At 38.9% G+C, this 16,367-nt stretch overlaps 1 protein-coding gene across 5 annotated transcripts in view; it reads right to left on the bottom strand.

Annotated features, from left to right (window-relative positions):
• Positions 1-5,937: 5,937 nt before the first annotated feature.
• The window catches only part of WT1 (WT1 transcription factor), a 52,105-nt gene continuing 41,675 nt past the window's right edge, over positions 5,938-16,367 (bottom strand). For 2 of the 5 annotated variants that reach the window (XM_032799563.2, XM_032799565.2), the window contains 3 exons: positions 12,193-12,282; positions 10,641-10,733; positions 5,938-7,267 (listed from right to left, as the gene is read on the bottom strand). In XM_032799563.2, coding sequence (XP_032655454.1) covers positions 7,146-7,267; positions 10,641-10,733; positions 12,193-12,282 — 305 coding nt within the window. In that variant the 3' untranslated portion in view covers positions 5,938-7,145. The remainder of the gene's footprint in view (positions 7,268-10,640; positions 10,734-12,192; positions 12,283-16,367) is intronic. The other 3 variants (XM_032799564.2, XM_075064596.1, XM_075064595.1) reach the window with 3 other exon arrangements.

The raw sequence follows: 16,367 nt of genomic DNA, 5'->3' as shown, positions 1-16,367 counted from the left end.
GATTACTGCTGTGCAAAACTTCAGTTAATCAAATGTCAACAACGTGTTACAGATGAAAACCAATGATGTAACAGCATTAAGATATTTGGCATTCTGTTACCAGGAATGAAAAATCTCTCTTTGAAGCTATATTTTTATTCAATTATTTCAGTTCCTTTAAAAAACAAACACACAAACAAAAAAAAAACCCTTTGCATACCACAGTTAAAAAGAAATATTAGTTTACCTTTCCCTGAGAGTCAGGAGTCCAACACATTGAATACAGAACTGGGGAGAAAGGGGTCAGCTCTGCCACTGATTTGCTGTGCGACCTTTGTCTAGTCATTTAATCTCTCTGTGCTTCACTTTCCTCACTGGTATAACATGGAGAATACCTACCTTTATAAAGTCCTTTGTATTTTTCAAAGGAGAATTATATTTTTGAATATTCACCTTTGTTATTAAATTGTAATAATATTACACTTTTAGAAGATTTCTTCATTCTTTTTAAACAAATTAGCTGCGATAAACTCAGAATAGCTATACTGCTGATATTTTGTAGCAACAGATTGATAGCTATGACGTGAAAATTGGAACTGGAAATGATGAGAGGAAAGATGGCTTTGAGGTGATGGCATGGGACTGAAAATCAAGAGATATGGGTCCAATTCTGGATGACACTCTTCCAGTATGAATTTAGGCAAGTCATTAGAAGCCAGATTTTCCAGTGGGATATTGAGCATTTTTAAAAGTCTGGCCATTAAACACTGTGAAAAATAAAAATAATCTTTTCATTCGCCAATGTTTTGTCTGTCTTGTCTATTCTGACTGTGAGCTCTTAGGGGCAAGGACTGTCTCTTACTAGGTGTATCTGTACAGTGCTTACCTTGTAAATGAGACCCTGATAGTAATTCTAGGTGAAACTGTAATACAAATAAGTTCAAAATTAAATATAAGTCATGTTAATAACAGAGGTCCTGAGTACTCATGGTCTTTTGGGGGGGGGGCGGGGTTGTTGTCTTCTTTTTCGAAGGAGTAAGTTACCATTTCTGCTTTGGTCAAATTTCAATTCCAAATTCCAATATTTGGTAAAATTCCAATACTGCATTCTGCTTAACTAAATGTACTTACCCATATCAACTGGATGTGCTATTCCTGATGTAAACCATTTTAGAGTGCTGCTGTGTCTGAGAGACTGTTGCTGCCCTTAATAATCAGTCCATTAACACCAGGCTTAACTATACCCCCACTTAACGTCAATGGGAGTTTTGCCATAATTTCTAGTGGGAGCAGGTTCAGGCTCTGTTTACAATGTGGTTTGGGACCCTTTGGGTTGAATTATGTTATGAAGATGATAATCTTATATAAAGGTGTATTTTCTTGTACTTTGAAACATGTAATGGGCATCTTCTAGTTCAGGGGTAGGCAACCTATGGCACGCATGCCAAAGGCAGTATGTGAACTGATTTTCCGTGGCACTCACACTGCCCGGGTCCTGGCCACTGGTCCGAGGGGCTCTGCATTTTTATTTAATTTTAAATGAAGCTTCTTAAACATTTAAAAAACCTTATTTACTTTACATACAACAATAGTTTAGTTATATATTATAGAAAGAGACCTTCTAAAAACATTAAAATGTATTACTGGCACGTGAAACCTTAAATTAGAGTGAATAAATGGAGACTCGGCACACCACTTCTGAAAGGTTGCCGACCCCTGTTCTAGTTCATAGTGCTCTTTCCTGTCCTGCAGACATTCTTAGTCGTTTAAGAAAAGTTGATATGCTAAAATGAGGGTATTTCTATCCGCTCCCCACATCATGTACGAAGAAGCTAACAAAGACCCACTTGCATGGGTAGAAATTCTTCACCAAGTCTATGCTTTCATGCTAACTGCTTGTAGTGAGTCTGCCATAAGCATTGCATTAACGAGGCTGCAGGCAGCAATAATGAGCAGGGCTGCTGATAGCATACAAATTCCTGTCTGTGAGACTCATCTTCCTTTCAAACCATTTTGGCATTTTACTTTCAGTCTTCACATTTTTTGACATGTATGTGAGGCTCCTCCAGAGATCCAATAGCCTTCTCAGCTACTTTACAGAACTCCTGCAACTCATAGGCGCACTATGAATTATAGAGCCACTTGGCCCACCAAGCCTGTCCTCCAAGTTTATCTCAATTCTTCCCCCTGTTTTGTCACCATATCCTTCAATCCCCTCTCTCCCCATTAAAGTGTCTTGCTGTCTCTTAAACTCACTTTCCCATTTGCTTCTTTGACCTCACTTGGCAACTTATCCTTGTATTTATTATTTGGGGTGGAATAGTTCTGGCTGCATTCCTGGTTTTCCTCTTAATTGTCTAATTTTTAGATGGTCTCATTGTGGTTGGGATTTTTCTTAATTTTATTATTTACTCACCACTATTGTGACCAGTTCCATATTATCAAACTCCTTCCCAGTTCTGACTTCTTTCACATCTTCTATCTTGAAAAGTTCTTTCTTTTATAAAACCAAGGTCAATCCCCTGGGTCTTGACAAATATATATATATTCATAGGGCCAGATTCTCTGACCCACTAATGCCATTTTGCACTGCATAAGCAATGCAATGTTGCCTTAAGCAAGCAGGAGATGACCAGTGGAAAATTCCCACTGTGCAGGAGAATTCTCCACAAGTAGAACACTGGTGGAGTCAGCTCCACTACATCCTGAGCCAGCAGCTTGTTCCGCCTCTGCCCTCCCCCCAGAACCCGTGACATAATGGGAAGAAGGCAGCACATTGGGGCAGGCATGGCCAGGTTAGGGAGGAGTGAATTACTCCCAGTCCTCCACTGGCAATTTCCCTGAGGGTTGTTCTTGTGCAGCCCTAATTTGTACCAGGCTCAGGCACCCCTGAATCTGGGAGCTGCAGCCAGCTCCTGTGTGCCCCCCGCTCCACCCTGCCCATGTGCAGCTTGACTAGTCTGTTGAACAAGAGTCTAATAAGTTTGACCCAGCCCAGCAGCCCTCTTTGACACACTCACATTGGTTCCTGTTTGAAAGGCGGTATGCTGAATATAGTTGGCAAGATGAGGTTTAACCAGTGCCTATTCAGGAGGAAAAAATCTTTGTTCAAAGTACAGACCTCTATCTACAGGCCTCAGTTGTCTTTTTAAGGCTGGTTGGTAGAGGAATGAAGTCAGTTCTACTGTCATCCTGAAACAGAGAGAGATGATTGTAGGACCATCTAAAAATACACACACTTTACCTGGCCCATAGTGAGACATGCAAATAGCTATAAACTCATTCCTCGCTACTGTCTCTTCTCAGATGGATGTAACTATGACTACAGGCTAGATTATTCAGAATTGTACTCTAGTCCCAGCAAAACTTCTTTGTACCTCATCTTGATTTACCATAGTCCATAGCCTGAAAGAATAAGCTGCTACCCAAAAATACGATAGTGTGATTAAATAGAGGACATTTTAAGTTACTTCTTGTCAAAAAAGAAAGACACATTTAGCTGTATTCAGCTGTCTTCAAAAAAGATTTAAGTGATCCCCTGGATCTCAGCAAATGAAATAAGAAATAGGAGAGACTAGGCTGTTTACCACTGTCTGTATAGAGTTTGCATCATAATGCAACCAAATAAATGGAATGGCAGTGAATTGTGAATCCATTTTATGTAAGGGAGATATTACCTTACCCACCTTGTCTCTCTCCAATATCCTGGGACCAACATGGCTACAACAACACTGCATACCTTATGTAAGTAACACGCTACTATATGGTGGATGGCTACTTTTTCTTCCAAGAGTTACTGAAGCTACATAGCAGGAATGCTAAACTAAGTACAGTAAAATACATAGAAAATGGTCAAAATAATACAACTCCCTCTTTTCAGTTTAAGAACACAAGGCAGACACATACAAGATTTTTTCAATTGTTGCACTGACAAGTTTTCCAGAGACCTCAGGCCACATATTACATGCCTAAAATATAGACTACAGCCTCCCTGCTGCCCATCTTTCCTATAGAGGGCTGACCCACAGAAATTTACCACTGAACAGTTTCTGTGTGGGTCAAGAGGAAGCACAGCATGCTTTAAGAAGTAGTGTTTGTGGACTACATTTGTACAATTCAATTAGTAAAGCACCTCAATAAAAGAGTACATATCTGATATAATCTTTAGAACAAGAATGTGATAAGAGGAAAGGACATAAAAGTCCTCTTTTGACAAAGACTGTAAGAAGACTAGAAATAAAAAACAGTGCAAAATTTAAACACTATTCTCATTGCAGTCTGAATGTTGTGGATATGGTGAATGTCATAGGTTACTGTACCAAGGGGCACTTTCACAGAAAAAGTGGCTACAGTCAAAACACAAAGGAACAGATACGCAGCCCCCCATCAACCCAGCCTTCATTTTTTGCTTATGCAGTTGTGTATCCTTCTATTATTATTTGCCCTGCAATTCACTACAGGAGGAAAGCTGTGAACACACCTCTTTTCTGGACACTGAAAGTCTGGGCCATGTTGTACTGTAGTTTTGGTTACATTTCAGGGATATAGTTTTATTTATGTTTGACTAATGCAGGCATATCTTGAGGTTGGATTTTTTGTTTTGTTTATAGCATAAACACATCTGGCAGATCTCTCTTTTGGGTGCAGACCAAAAAACAACCTGTTTTGTACTCAGAGAACACTATTGGGTAAATCAGAGAACATTCTTTCTAATGCTTAATGTTGCCAGAGGACAAGGCGGGGCTGTTTTATTTATTTAATACTGCATAGTTTTACACTCACCATTCGCTCCAAATATTTGATGTTTGCCACACATGTTATGGGTTTCTCCAGAGAGATGTGGTCTTTTGGCAGCAAAAGATAAAAACTGACTGATATAAACTAGTCACAGTACCCTAACAGTAATTAACAATGACAGGGCCACCCAGAGGATTCAGGGGGCCTGGGGCAAAGCAGGGGAGCTATGGCACTTGTACTCACCTGGCAGCGGTCCAGGTCTTTGGGAGCATTTTGGCGGCAGTGGGCCCTTTAGTGCTGCTGAAGGCCTGGAGCTACTGAAGGCCCCCCTGCTTCCGAAATGCCAGCCGAAGACCTGGACCGCTGCTAGGCCAGGGGCAAATTACCCCACTTGCCCCTGCCAGGCAGCCCTGAACAATGATGCAATATCCATGTGAAAAAGAGAACTTAAAGAATTAACTTAAGTTCTCTTGAGGAAGCAGCTGCCAAAAGCTTAACCTAACATAGCTAGAGTGCCATTGTGTTGGATTAAAGAGAGAAAAAAAAAATCTTGGAAAGATTAAAAAAATAGTTAATGTAAAGGGAAGTAGGATACAATAATTTTACAAGGTCAAAATCTGAGCCTGATGGCACCAAATCAGGTTGTATTTATTTACAAAATAAAAATCATGCCAGATGACAAAGTAACCATTATTTTTGTCCTCGTTTTCACACTCCACCTTCTAGAAAAGAATGAGTGGTTTTTTTCAACCTGCTCAACTGATTTAGTGCACCACAGTTGTAATTTAAGTCTTACTTGGTATCCAGCCTATGACCTTCTAAGCTAAAAAGGTATTCATGCAAACTACTACATGTGATTCTATAGAAGGCAATATTTTCTGTTTCAAAGATTTTTTCTAAGCTGTAGTGTTTTCACTCATATTGTGTTGGTCTAACCCACTAAAAGACAAACTATTGTACACAGAAAAAAAATAAAGATTGAAGCAACTGTTTTATAACATATGAAACCTGATACTGTTTTCTGTTTCCAGTACAATTCCCCAGTGAGATGGATAAATTGTGGTCAAGACCTGGACAGGTTAACTAGTGGTCATCAATGCTGGTGGTACCTTTATATACGAAAAATGGAAACTACTGGACATGGCATGTGAAATCTAATACCAGCCATGAAACAAGACAGCTGTTGGACTCATTTTTTTTTTCTCTTTGAAGGGGCTTTAATTGAAAGCTTGGTGAAAAATGCAGGTTACATTCTTAGTGTTATTGATAATTTGTAACAGCAACAACATCAGAACAGTGATGCATCTAATATTTATACACTTCCTAATTTTAATTGTCTAAGAGCAATACATTATCAGATATGTATATATACACACACACACACAATTTCAAGCAATTAATAGGAAATAATAAACCCCTCCTCCCAAAACCCTGAAACAATATATTTCCTCACACTAATGTCTCTTTTCACATATACTTGACGAAGAGTCTTTTTAAGTTACTTATCTTAGGAGTAATCTGTTAATGGAGATCCTGGACCAGCCCCATTTAAGTTCAGTTTTAAGTTTATACAGCTTGCTAACCACATAACCAGTGTGGTTTACATTGTAAACAAATCCCAAATGTCTACAATGACTGGAATCCGCTTGGGGTAAGAAGAAGATCTGTGCATCTCATGATGGAATAAATTTAAACCAGAACAAAAAAAAAAAAAAGATTTAAACAGAGAAAATACAGTTTTGGGGGATCAATGCTATAATGTTAAAAGCAAGTTAACTTAATTGTAAGATTCTCATTTTCTGCACAAAGTGGTACTGCTTCATCTAACTTTAGCTGCTCCAGAAACTGTGAGGGGGGGGGGTTAAAGTTGATTTTTGAAATTCAAATCAGACCTTACATTTTTAAAAATTGCCTTTAGGCAGTAGAAGTACAAAGCTTACCATAAATGTCTCAGGTGTTTTTTTGGAATGTGTGGTTGTATTAGAAATTGGAAACTTAACCATATGCACATATGCAGTAAGCACAGAGCTTATCTTAGCAGACATGCACACATGCCCTACGCATGGTTTGACTGAATGAGGTACAATGAATTTGCACCTGGAAAAGTTCAAGCAGAAATAAAAATTGAAAGCTTTTTAGAGAAAAACCCATCAAAAGTAACTATAGTTCATAGTAATATTTTAACTGTAACAGTCTTTGTAATTCCATAACAACGTTACAAAAAAACCCACTTAATATTGAATGAGATTTTTTTTTTTTTTAAAGTCCAAATGGATGACAAAACTGAACAGAATCCTACGGTTTAGTTAACTTGTCTCAACTGGGTAGCGAAGACAGCCGTAGCTTTCCTAAAGAGGTGGTCAAGGATGATGGAAAATTTTGCAGTAGTTCATATTGTCCCATCTGGTTTATTCATTTGTTTGAATTGTCTAAAGGGCCAACTGAAGTTTAGTCATGTTCCTCTGGTGCATGTTGTGATGACGGACTAATTCATCAGATCTGGCAAATTTTTTTTGACAGCTGGGCCATCTACAGCTGAATGGTTTTTCACCTGTTAACAAGAACACCCCATTGTTTAACTGGCATAGAGATGGATTGAAACATTTACCATTTATTCTGTTTCTTTATAACTCCTTTCAACAGGAAACTAACTATGGGCCCAGATCTATAAGGTACTAAATGCTCTCAACTCCCCTTCACTTCAGTGCTCAGTGCTTTGCACGACCAGGCCCTAAATGAGGGCATTTCTCACTCGACCCACATTTTAAAGATGCCCTTTTAAGATTAAGCTGAACATTTGCAACAGCACATTCCTGAAGGAAGCACATGGGCCTGGCACACCAGTGGTTATTCTTTAAAGCCTGATCCAATGCCCATGGAAGTCACTCATTTCCAGTGACTTCAGTAGGCTCTGTCAAGCCATCAGTTATTTCCAGTGACTTCAATAGGCTCTATCAAGCCATCTCAGTGAAAACCTAATGAGCTGGGTAAGAAGAGGTCTATGGAGCTTAGCCTCATGCTTAGCGAACAGGTTCAAAAAGCTCCTCACTGCTCTCCAAGCCAAGCAGACTTCACATAGCCCACTGAGAAGAAAGAATGGGAAATTATTGGAGGCCCAGAATGCTCCATATTTTCCTAGCACTCCCCTAAGTAAATCAATAATCAAAAAACCAAACAGACCCCACATAGAAAAATATCCTTTCTGCACTTTTAGCAATTCTTCAGTTTACCACAGCATGCAAATGCAGTAGCAAGTCACATTTCTGACAGCGCAGGAATGCTGGAGGAATGTCCTCAGCAGCTCAGAGCAGGGCATAGGTCAGAACGAATTGGAAATTTTATTCTTCTAGATTTGTGTCATTAGTAGCATAAACTTGGATTTTCTATTTGTTTGTTTGTCTTTCTAAGTACGTACAGGTCTGTTTCTGGAGCCTGAAGTCATCTGTGCTTGGCTGGCTAGAGGTCCAGCATTCTCCAATTCAATATATTTTGAGGTTGGCATGAGCTTTCCTAACTACCACTACCCCACCTGCCTCCGTGGCTCACTTTTTGTGCAGATCATTTCAAAACTTCCAGATTCACACTCAGGGAAATTTGGATTGTGGTGAAGTTTTGTTTGTGTAGGTTTGTGTTTTTGTTTTTTGCTTTTTTTCCTCAAAAAAGCAGTGAAATATATACATAAAGGGGTTTTGAAGTCTAATTAGCTTAACAAATATTTTGACAACCTCCTATTATTACAAAAAGGTATCAAATGGTTTAAACAGAGATGAACTTGTCAGAATTACTAATAAAATCATAAACGTATATAAGTGAGAGTCACTCCATCAGTTCTCAGCAGCACTGGCCAAATCAGCCTCATTGATGTGAATTAATCATTATGGACTAGATTGTAGCTTTGCCACAAACCCTGCATAAAAGCAGCATGTAATTGTGCTGCCTCAGAAACAAATCTGCTTCTCCCATTGCTTCAGCCCTATACTGGGTGCAGATTATTTTCCCTTTCAATGCTGGATCAGCTGCACTATTCTGCACCCTGGGGAGACAGTCAAAGCTCTGCCCACTCCTGCCTGTCTGCTCAGGAGGAGGACTAGCAGTCATCTGGGGAAATACAGGAAGTAAGGTGGCGCTTCCTCACTCATCTGTGCATGTATTACAGGCTGTCTTCCCTGCCAAAACAATTGTGCTTTTTAGAGTCAGATGGCTAACTCAATTTAGCTACCTCACCATAAAATCCCTGGAGAGACAAGGCACTGTAATTTCTGCCTTGATGTAGCTAGTTAAGGTCAGCTCCAAGAATGGTGCTATAATACTGACTTCAGCTAGCTACATGGAAGGAATAAACTACCTGTGCACCGTAGCTCTGTTGATGTAGATCCCTGGGGAGACATCTTGAGTTATTTATCTTGCTGTAAAAACCCATCTGTTTTGGCAGTGAAGACACAGGTCCAGCTCACATTGTGGTTATAAGATGGTAGGGCCACAGGCTATAGTATTTGCTTGAGTCATGTGACTCTTAGTCCTCTCAGGCACAGAACAGAGCTTGTGGCCTCATCTTCACTAGGGGAAAAAAAAGGTGTTTTCTTAACTTGAGTTAGCTAACATGAGGTAAAAACCTAGTGAAAATAGGCAGTTTGTAGTTTTCATATGTTGACAGGTTGAGGTAAAACCTACACTCTCCCATGGCCTTTAATGCAATCTACTAATTCGTGTGAAAACTACACACTGCCTTGTCTTCACTAGGAATTTACCTCATTTTAAGTCATGCTAACTATGAATACACCTTTTTTCCTAGAGAAGATGCACCCAATTTCAGGCCAAATTCACACTGTATCAGCAGGCATACACCAGAGGTTAAAACTGTGCCCTCTACCATTTGCAGACAATAAAAGTGTAGACAACGAAAGACACAGCACATTGTCTTCAGCTTTCTTTTGGATGCAGCCTGGAAAGTGCCAGTATTCTACAGGTGAATAGTTCTGATTTTTGTAAATTATTTTTTTAAATCTTAAATATGAAAATGTTGTGGGAGGGAAGTGAAGAGAAAAAGTCCTTATCTTAGTTGGGAGAGTAGGACTTTCTACAAGGCATATTTCAAAGCTTGAGACCATTATGAATAGCACTAAGGTATCTAATAATATTGAACTCTAGAAAGGCAGTTGTTTATTGGCAAGACATCCTGATTTTCATATAATAAGTTAGTAGATCAAATTGTTCAGCTAAGAACGGTGCAAAGATAATTCTAAAATTACTCCCAGAACATGAGGTTCAAGTTAAAATGCTATGAAAAGGATCTATTGTAATTTCATTGTTATGTTTCCTCAGATGTTCCTTGGACATTTTGGCATGTTTTTATTTTAGGTTTTGTGCGTGTGGCTCTTTAGTGTTGGTGAAAGCTGCTGTCTTTATCCTCAGGAGAGATTACAGTGATGCCAGCTTCTCCAAGATACCTTACATTAGGCCTTAGCCCTGACCTAGGGGGCCATGAGTAGAGATTAGAGGATCCTTTAACTCCACAGCCTCTCTGCTGAGGCTAGCACTAAATGGCCTCTTTGTGGGCAGTTGTGGGGATGATAGTTTATGCACAGTGGATGTTTGTGGGCTGAGATCACTAAAGCCATTTCACAAAAGCTGACAAAATACATTGTGCCGAACTGATATGTCCTAAAAGTATGAAGTACCCAGGAGTAACATTTTCCAAAGCACCTAAGTAACACAGGAGCCCAAGTTCTATTTTGAAAAGTGATTTGGGCATCTAGGAGCCAAGTCGCACTGAAAGTAAATGGGACTCAGGCTCCTAAGTCACTTGGGCACTTTTGAAAAATGTAGCCTGGGTTCAAAGACTCCTGCTAAACATTTAAATCACAGTAAAACTTATTTAGTTTAAATAAATAATGAAATATAAATGTGAAGAAAAGTTTACGCACTTGTTTTACCTGTATGAGTCCTGGTATGAGTCTTCAGATGATCAGATCTGGAAAACTTTCTCTGACAGGTTTTACACTGGAAGGGTTTCACTCCTAAACAGATAAAACAAATTTATTCCTGTATTCCAACAACTTTTGGGAAGGATCAGGGAGATCAATTATTTCTGAATCATCAAAGTACTTGAATTTTTTTTTTTAATAGTTCCTGTAACTACTCCTCCCCAGCTGCTCGCCTACAAGTCTCAAAGATCATTAATCAGGCTTCTGCACAACTTACCCTTTCACTACCCTATCTTTCTCCTACAGACTAGTTAACACTTTCAGGTATAAAGCGTCCCAGCTGCAGCCAGTCTAAGCAAGCACTAATCATAGGATTCAAAATATGAAAAGTCATGATCAAGAAAAGCTCTGGAAAGTTATTAATTTGTTGGTTCCTGTGGTTTGGTACCTCTGGCATTCCACCTCAAGCTTTGTGTGTTTGGATTCAATTTGGTAAACCAGATTGAAAAAAAATCTACCTGACAAGTTTTATTAAACAATGTATATCGTACATGGGTTCTTAAGGATTTGTTCAACCCAGAAGACCTACCATGGGATTGTCAAAAATGTACATATATTAGGGGAAAAAATTAAGTGAAGCCATATAACAGTCTCAGAAACATCCCTCCTCACCCTAAAAGAGCCACTACTGAGCATTCTGATTAAAGGTTTGCAAGACCCAAAGCAAGTTTACATGAACTGCTCGTTTTTATGAAAGATTCCTCTCATTTCAGGTTTCATTATGGAAAGTTTCACACAGCTGAAGTCCATCATATTTCTCCTATTAGCTCTTAAGGGCCAAACAGTCTTCCTTAGGATAAAAACTGAACAAACAGACTTTGCATAAGGAACCTTGTAATAATCTGCAATCCAGAGTCAGGCCATGGAGCCATTCATAATTGCTACAACATTCTCCACCCTGTAGTCAAGGAGTGCTTCCTGTGCAGAGTTTTTGGCCAGTGTAGCCAAATGCTTAAAGTCAATAAGATTTAAGCATATGTTCGAAGTTAAGCACATGCCTAAGTGTGGGATTGGGATCCGGATGCAGAGCAGTGCTCTGTTGAATGCAGTGGGTGTGGTGTACGCTTCATCATCTCCTCCTCCTTTCTGCACAGCAAACACGTTAGTTCCATTGCCTTTTGAGCCTCACACATGGGTGAGTGCAGGTTTTTCCCTTACATATTTAAATCATAAGCATCACTGCAGTATTAACTGCATTAATTGCTTTTAAATTATTACTTTTGTCAGATTACTAGGAGATGGTTTTATTTTGTTTAATCATTCCTTGTTCAAAAGAGATAATATTTCCCACCCCATGAAGGTCACTCCAGAGAGCAGAATGTTTCATTCTGAGAGTTTTGTTACAAGTTTGCAGAATCCAAAAGCTCAATTATTGAGGCATAAATCTGTGATTCTGAAATACTAGTAAAAAATCACCACCCTGGAGTCCAACTAAGGATGAATCTTTCTGCTAAGACGAATGTTAGAGAGGAGACAGCTACAGCCAACAAACCTGTGTGTCGTCTTTGGTGTCGTTTGAGTTGGTCTGAACGAGAGAACCTTCGCTCACAGTCCTTAAAGTCGCATTGGTATGGTTTCTCACCTTAAGAGGGCAAAGATTTCATTAGAAAGGTATTCTTGAATTTGAACACGTCAGCTTCATGTTTAATGAGTCTCTTCATTTATAAAATGTGCTATACTAAAAGGCTAGGGCTTCTTCTCACATATTTTTTTAAAGTTACTGGGCCAGATTCTCAGCTGATTCAAATTAATATAGCTTGAAGTCAATGGAGCTATGCAGATTTACACCAGCTGAGGGTCTAGCACAATTCATTTGCCTTAGTTAAATTTGATCTTGAATCAGTTTGTTCTAAAAAGGGGTAAAAATAGATTAAAATTACAAAAACTGAACCCAAGTTGCATGAACATTTATTCCAACATTTGACATTATTCTATTATTTGACAATAAAAACAGCAATGTGTCTTTTCCCTCGAAGACCATATTCCAACCCCTTCTATAGTTTTCACAAAGAGGTAATTTACACAAAGCAAAAGATTTACAAATTGCTGTTAACTGTATTTGAAGGGGAAAAAATTAAACCCAAAACATTAAAGACTGGCAAATTTTGATCTGGTATAAGTGTGTGAAAGAATTGGCAACATTCAATCCTGGAATAAAGCACATTTCTCCTCCAAAATGTCTATTCCTTCACTTCCCTTAAGCACCATGAAAAGCAGTATTTCACATGCAAACACCTCCCTCACCCAAGTCTATGAAATCCTTGAGAGCCTCACACAAAAATTATCTCAGCTCTTCCTATGTGTTTTGTGCATCTCTATTCAGAACCCTAGAACTCAGCCTGCCTGGGACCAACGGTGATATGCTGGCCTTAAAAATAAAATAAATAATAATAATGTCTCACAGTCATACAGCACCTTTCATCACAAAGAGCTTGACAACGCATCTAAGCATACAAACATAACAGAAATGCAGCCATTTCAGGAGAGGAGAGTGGAAATCAATTGGAATACAGCACACTGTGTAATAGCGGGGTGACTTAAAATTGTGACCAGCACAGAAGGGCTAACAATCTTACTGACATAGGATTTTCAAGGCCTGATTCTCATTTACACTAAGGCCTTTTTATACCACTCTGGCATGCTAGAAGGGCACAAAATACATACATTACATTTACACCCACTATAAGGCCCTTTTACAATGCCAGAATGGAGCCCTTTAATATGTATGCAGAGCAGGATAATACTGGTTTTTAAATACTTCATATGAAAGTTCTACACACAGTAAACTGCATGGAACTTGTTTTTTTCTGCTTTGGAAGGGTGAGGTGTATAACAAAGACCCAAAATGAAGGCGTTAAAGAAATATGGAATTTGAAATGAAGTGGAGTGGATTTTTTAAAAATGTATGAAGTTCTCAAACACCTGAATTTCAAGATTCAGCGTTTGTGATGTTGGTTCACAATAATAGCAGAGAAATAGGTTTCTGTTAGCCACATTTGAATCTAGAATGAGTGCTGTATATTCTGAGGCACAGAGGAGGCATATACTAAAACATTATGTTTATGTTGCATGTGATCTACGAAAGTGAATTGACCCCTTTACAGAGTACATTTGATTGCAATTACAGTGTTAGGACAGTTAGAAATGGTCTATGATTTAAGGAGACATAGCAATTTCTACTTGAAAATATTTATCTTTGTAGCTTATCCTTACTCTTTTTAAAAATTACAGAGTTAATACTTTGCTATCATTTTTGTATTATGAACTTATGATTTGGGCTTAAAACATAAATGTGACTCATTCTAGGATGAGTCACATTCTGATCTCAGTAAAACTTTTGCAAATGTTGTGTAACTTTGTTTATATTAACAATGAGGAGTCTGGTGGTACCTTAAAGGCTAACAGATTTATTTGGGCATAAGTTTTCATGGGTAAAAACCCACTTCTTCAGATGCATGAAAGCTTATACTCAAATAAATCTGTTAGTCTTTAAGGTACCACCGGACTCCTTGTTGTTTTTGTAGATACAGACTAACATGGCTACCCTCTGATATTTGTTAATATTAATGAAGATTTACAGTGGTGTAGCAAAGATCAGAATTTTCACCACATTTAATATCTGTATAAAAACCTTTATAACTTCCAGTGGCAGGTACCCAAAGGAGTTTGCTGACTCTTAAACCTCGGCATAAGCTATTCCATATCTGTTCAGTTTAATTTATTTATGTAAATTATTACATTTGCCACAAGTGTTTAAAATGGTTCCTTATACTTTGACCACAAGAACTTCTGCAGAAATGCCTACTTCTAGGAAACCACTTACTTTCAAGAGATTCAGCCATTTAACAGATTTAAGAGACTGAATGTCAGTGGAACAGAATGCAGTGACAGGATGATTGTCTCCTAATTGCAATATAAATGCAGAAGATTTTTAATTAGACATTTGAATAGAACAGTGTAACAGGCTTGAAGGCATCCACTTTGAAAACAAAAGGACCTTTATTTTTGTTTTACAAACTGATCTACTTGCCTGAGAACTCTGATGCCTTTTTCAGACTACCTTATCAACAACCTTCTTCTGCTGGAGCCAGAGTTGCTCATTTGCATTCAGATTTGTTTGGACAGAATTGTTATGCAATTTAACCATTAGAAGCCAGTTTGTAGATTAAAGCCATTTAAAAAAAATTAATTAAAAACTATTTTTGATTAGAATAAGGAAAACATCAATCAAGCACACATGGGGGTCAGCCAATTCAGCAAACCAACACAAAACAGTGTGTTGAAATTGAGTGTAGAAGGAAGGGGAGTGAGATTTGGAGAGGATCCAGAATTTCTCTCTCTTCCATTTTTCTTGGGCTTCAGCAGGGGCCTAATTAAATGCCCACTGAAGTCAGTGGAGATACATATTGACTTCAATAAGCATCAGAACAAGCAGCCGATTAGGAAAAGTGTACTGGGTGTTCAACACTAAACACTCAGTGGATTCTGTAAACCAGCGGTTCTCAAATTTTAGCAACTCAAGGACCTCTATTTTGATTTAAAAATTTTCACAGACCCCCTAAGTCCCTCACTCAGCCTGAGGCCCTGCCCCCGCTCCTCCCCTTCCCTGAAGGCCCTACCTCTGCCCCACCTCTTCCTGCTCCTCCTCCTCCCTCCCAGCACCTCCTGCACATTGCTGAACAGCTGTTCCCTGGTGTGCAGGAGGAGTTAAGAGAGGGAGGGGAAGGAGTTGATCAGCGTGGCCAGCAGAGCCCTGGAGTGCCCTCATGGACCCCCAGGCATCCACAGATCCCAGTTTGAGAAACACTGCTCTAAACTGCTTAGCAAAAAGCTTGTTTGTGATTTCTTCTTTCCCAGGGCTCATTGGGGGCATCCCAGGTTAGAGCTAAAGCTTCCAGGTTTGAGGAACACTCAAACAATATTTTCCATATGACAAAAACAAAACAGAAAGGAGTTGAAGATCAAACTGCACCTGCCCTTTGCCCTTTCCTTGCTCAGTTTTTCACTATCATTTCCATTTCAGTACTAACAAGAAGAACATAAAGGCTGACCGTAATGCAAGATAAAGCTTTAGACATGGATGAACAGAAAGAGAGTTCACTATGAAACCATTTCATCTTTTTACAGTTAAAAACTCATACTGCACTTTAACTTTAGGTTTAAAGCACTGCAAACATAAGATAAATCTGAGCTGGAGTGGTTCTGGATTGCGCTTTTTTTTTCATTGGAATCTTAAATATATGTCAGTGTACTTATTCAAAATGGGCCAAATTACACCAGTGTAAATGGAAGGCAACTTCTTTGAAACCAGTGCAGTTACTCCAGATTTACCCAAATATATGCAAAAGCAGAATTTAGACCCACTTTCCTATAAGTGCACAATATTGACCATAATACTTTCATTCATTTTGGTGGAGGAGTTCTGGAATGGGGACGTGGGCTAGTGCTAAGACTAAAACATTAAGTGAGTAGCTGAAGTTTTGCCTTCCACTCAGGGTACGTCTACACTATGGGATTATTCCGATTTTACATAAACCGGTTTTATAAAACAGATTGTATAAAGTCGAGTGCACGTGGCCACACTAAGCACATTAATTCAGCAGTGTGCGTCCATGGTCCAAGGCTAGCGTCGATTTCTGGAGTGTTGCACTGTGGGTAGCTATTCCT

This window comes from Chelonoidis abingdonii, chromosome 4 (assembly GCF_003597395.2).
Source record: "Chelonoidis abingdonii isolate Lonesome George chromosome 4, CheloAbing_2.0, whole genome shotgun sequence".
Classification (NCBI taxonomy): Eukaryota; Metazoa; Chordata; order Testudines; family Testudinidae; genus Chelonoidis; species Chelonoidis abingdonii.
The sequence above is the reverse complement of the archived record's forward strand: the minus strand, read 5'-3'. Positions and strand labels throughout refer to the sequence as shown.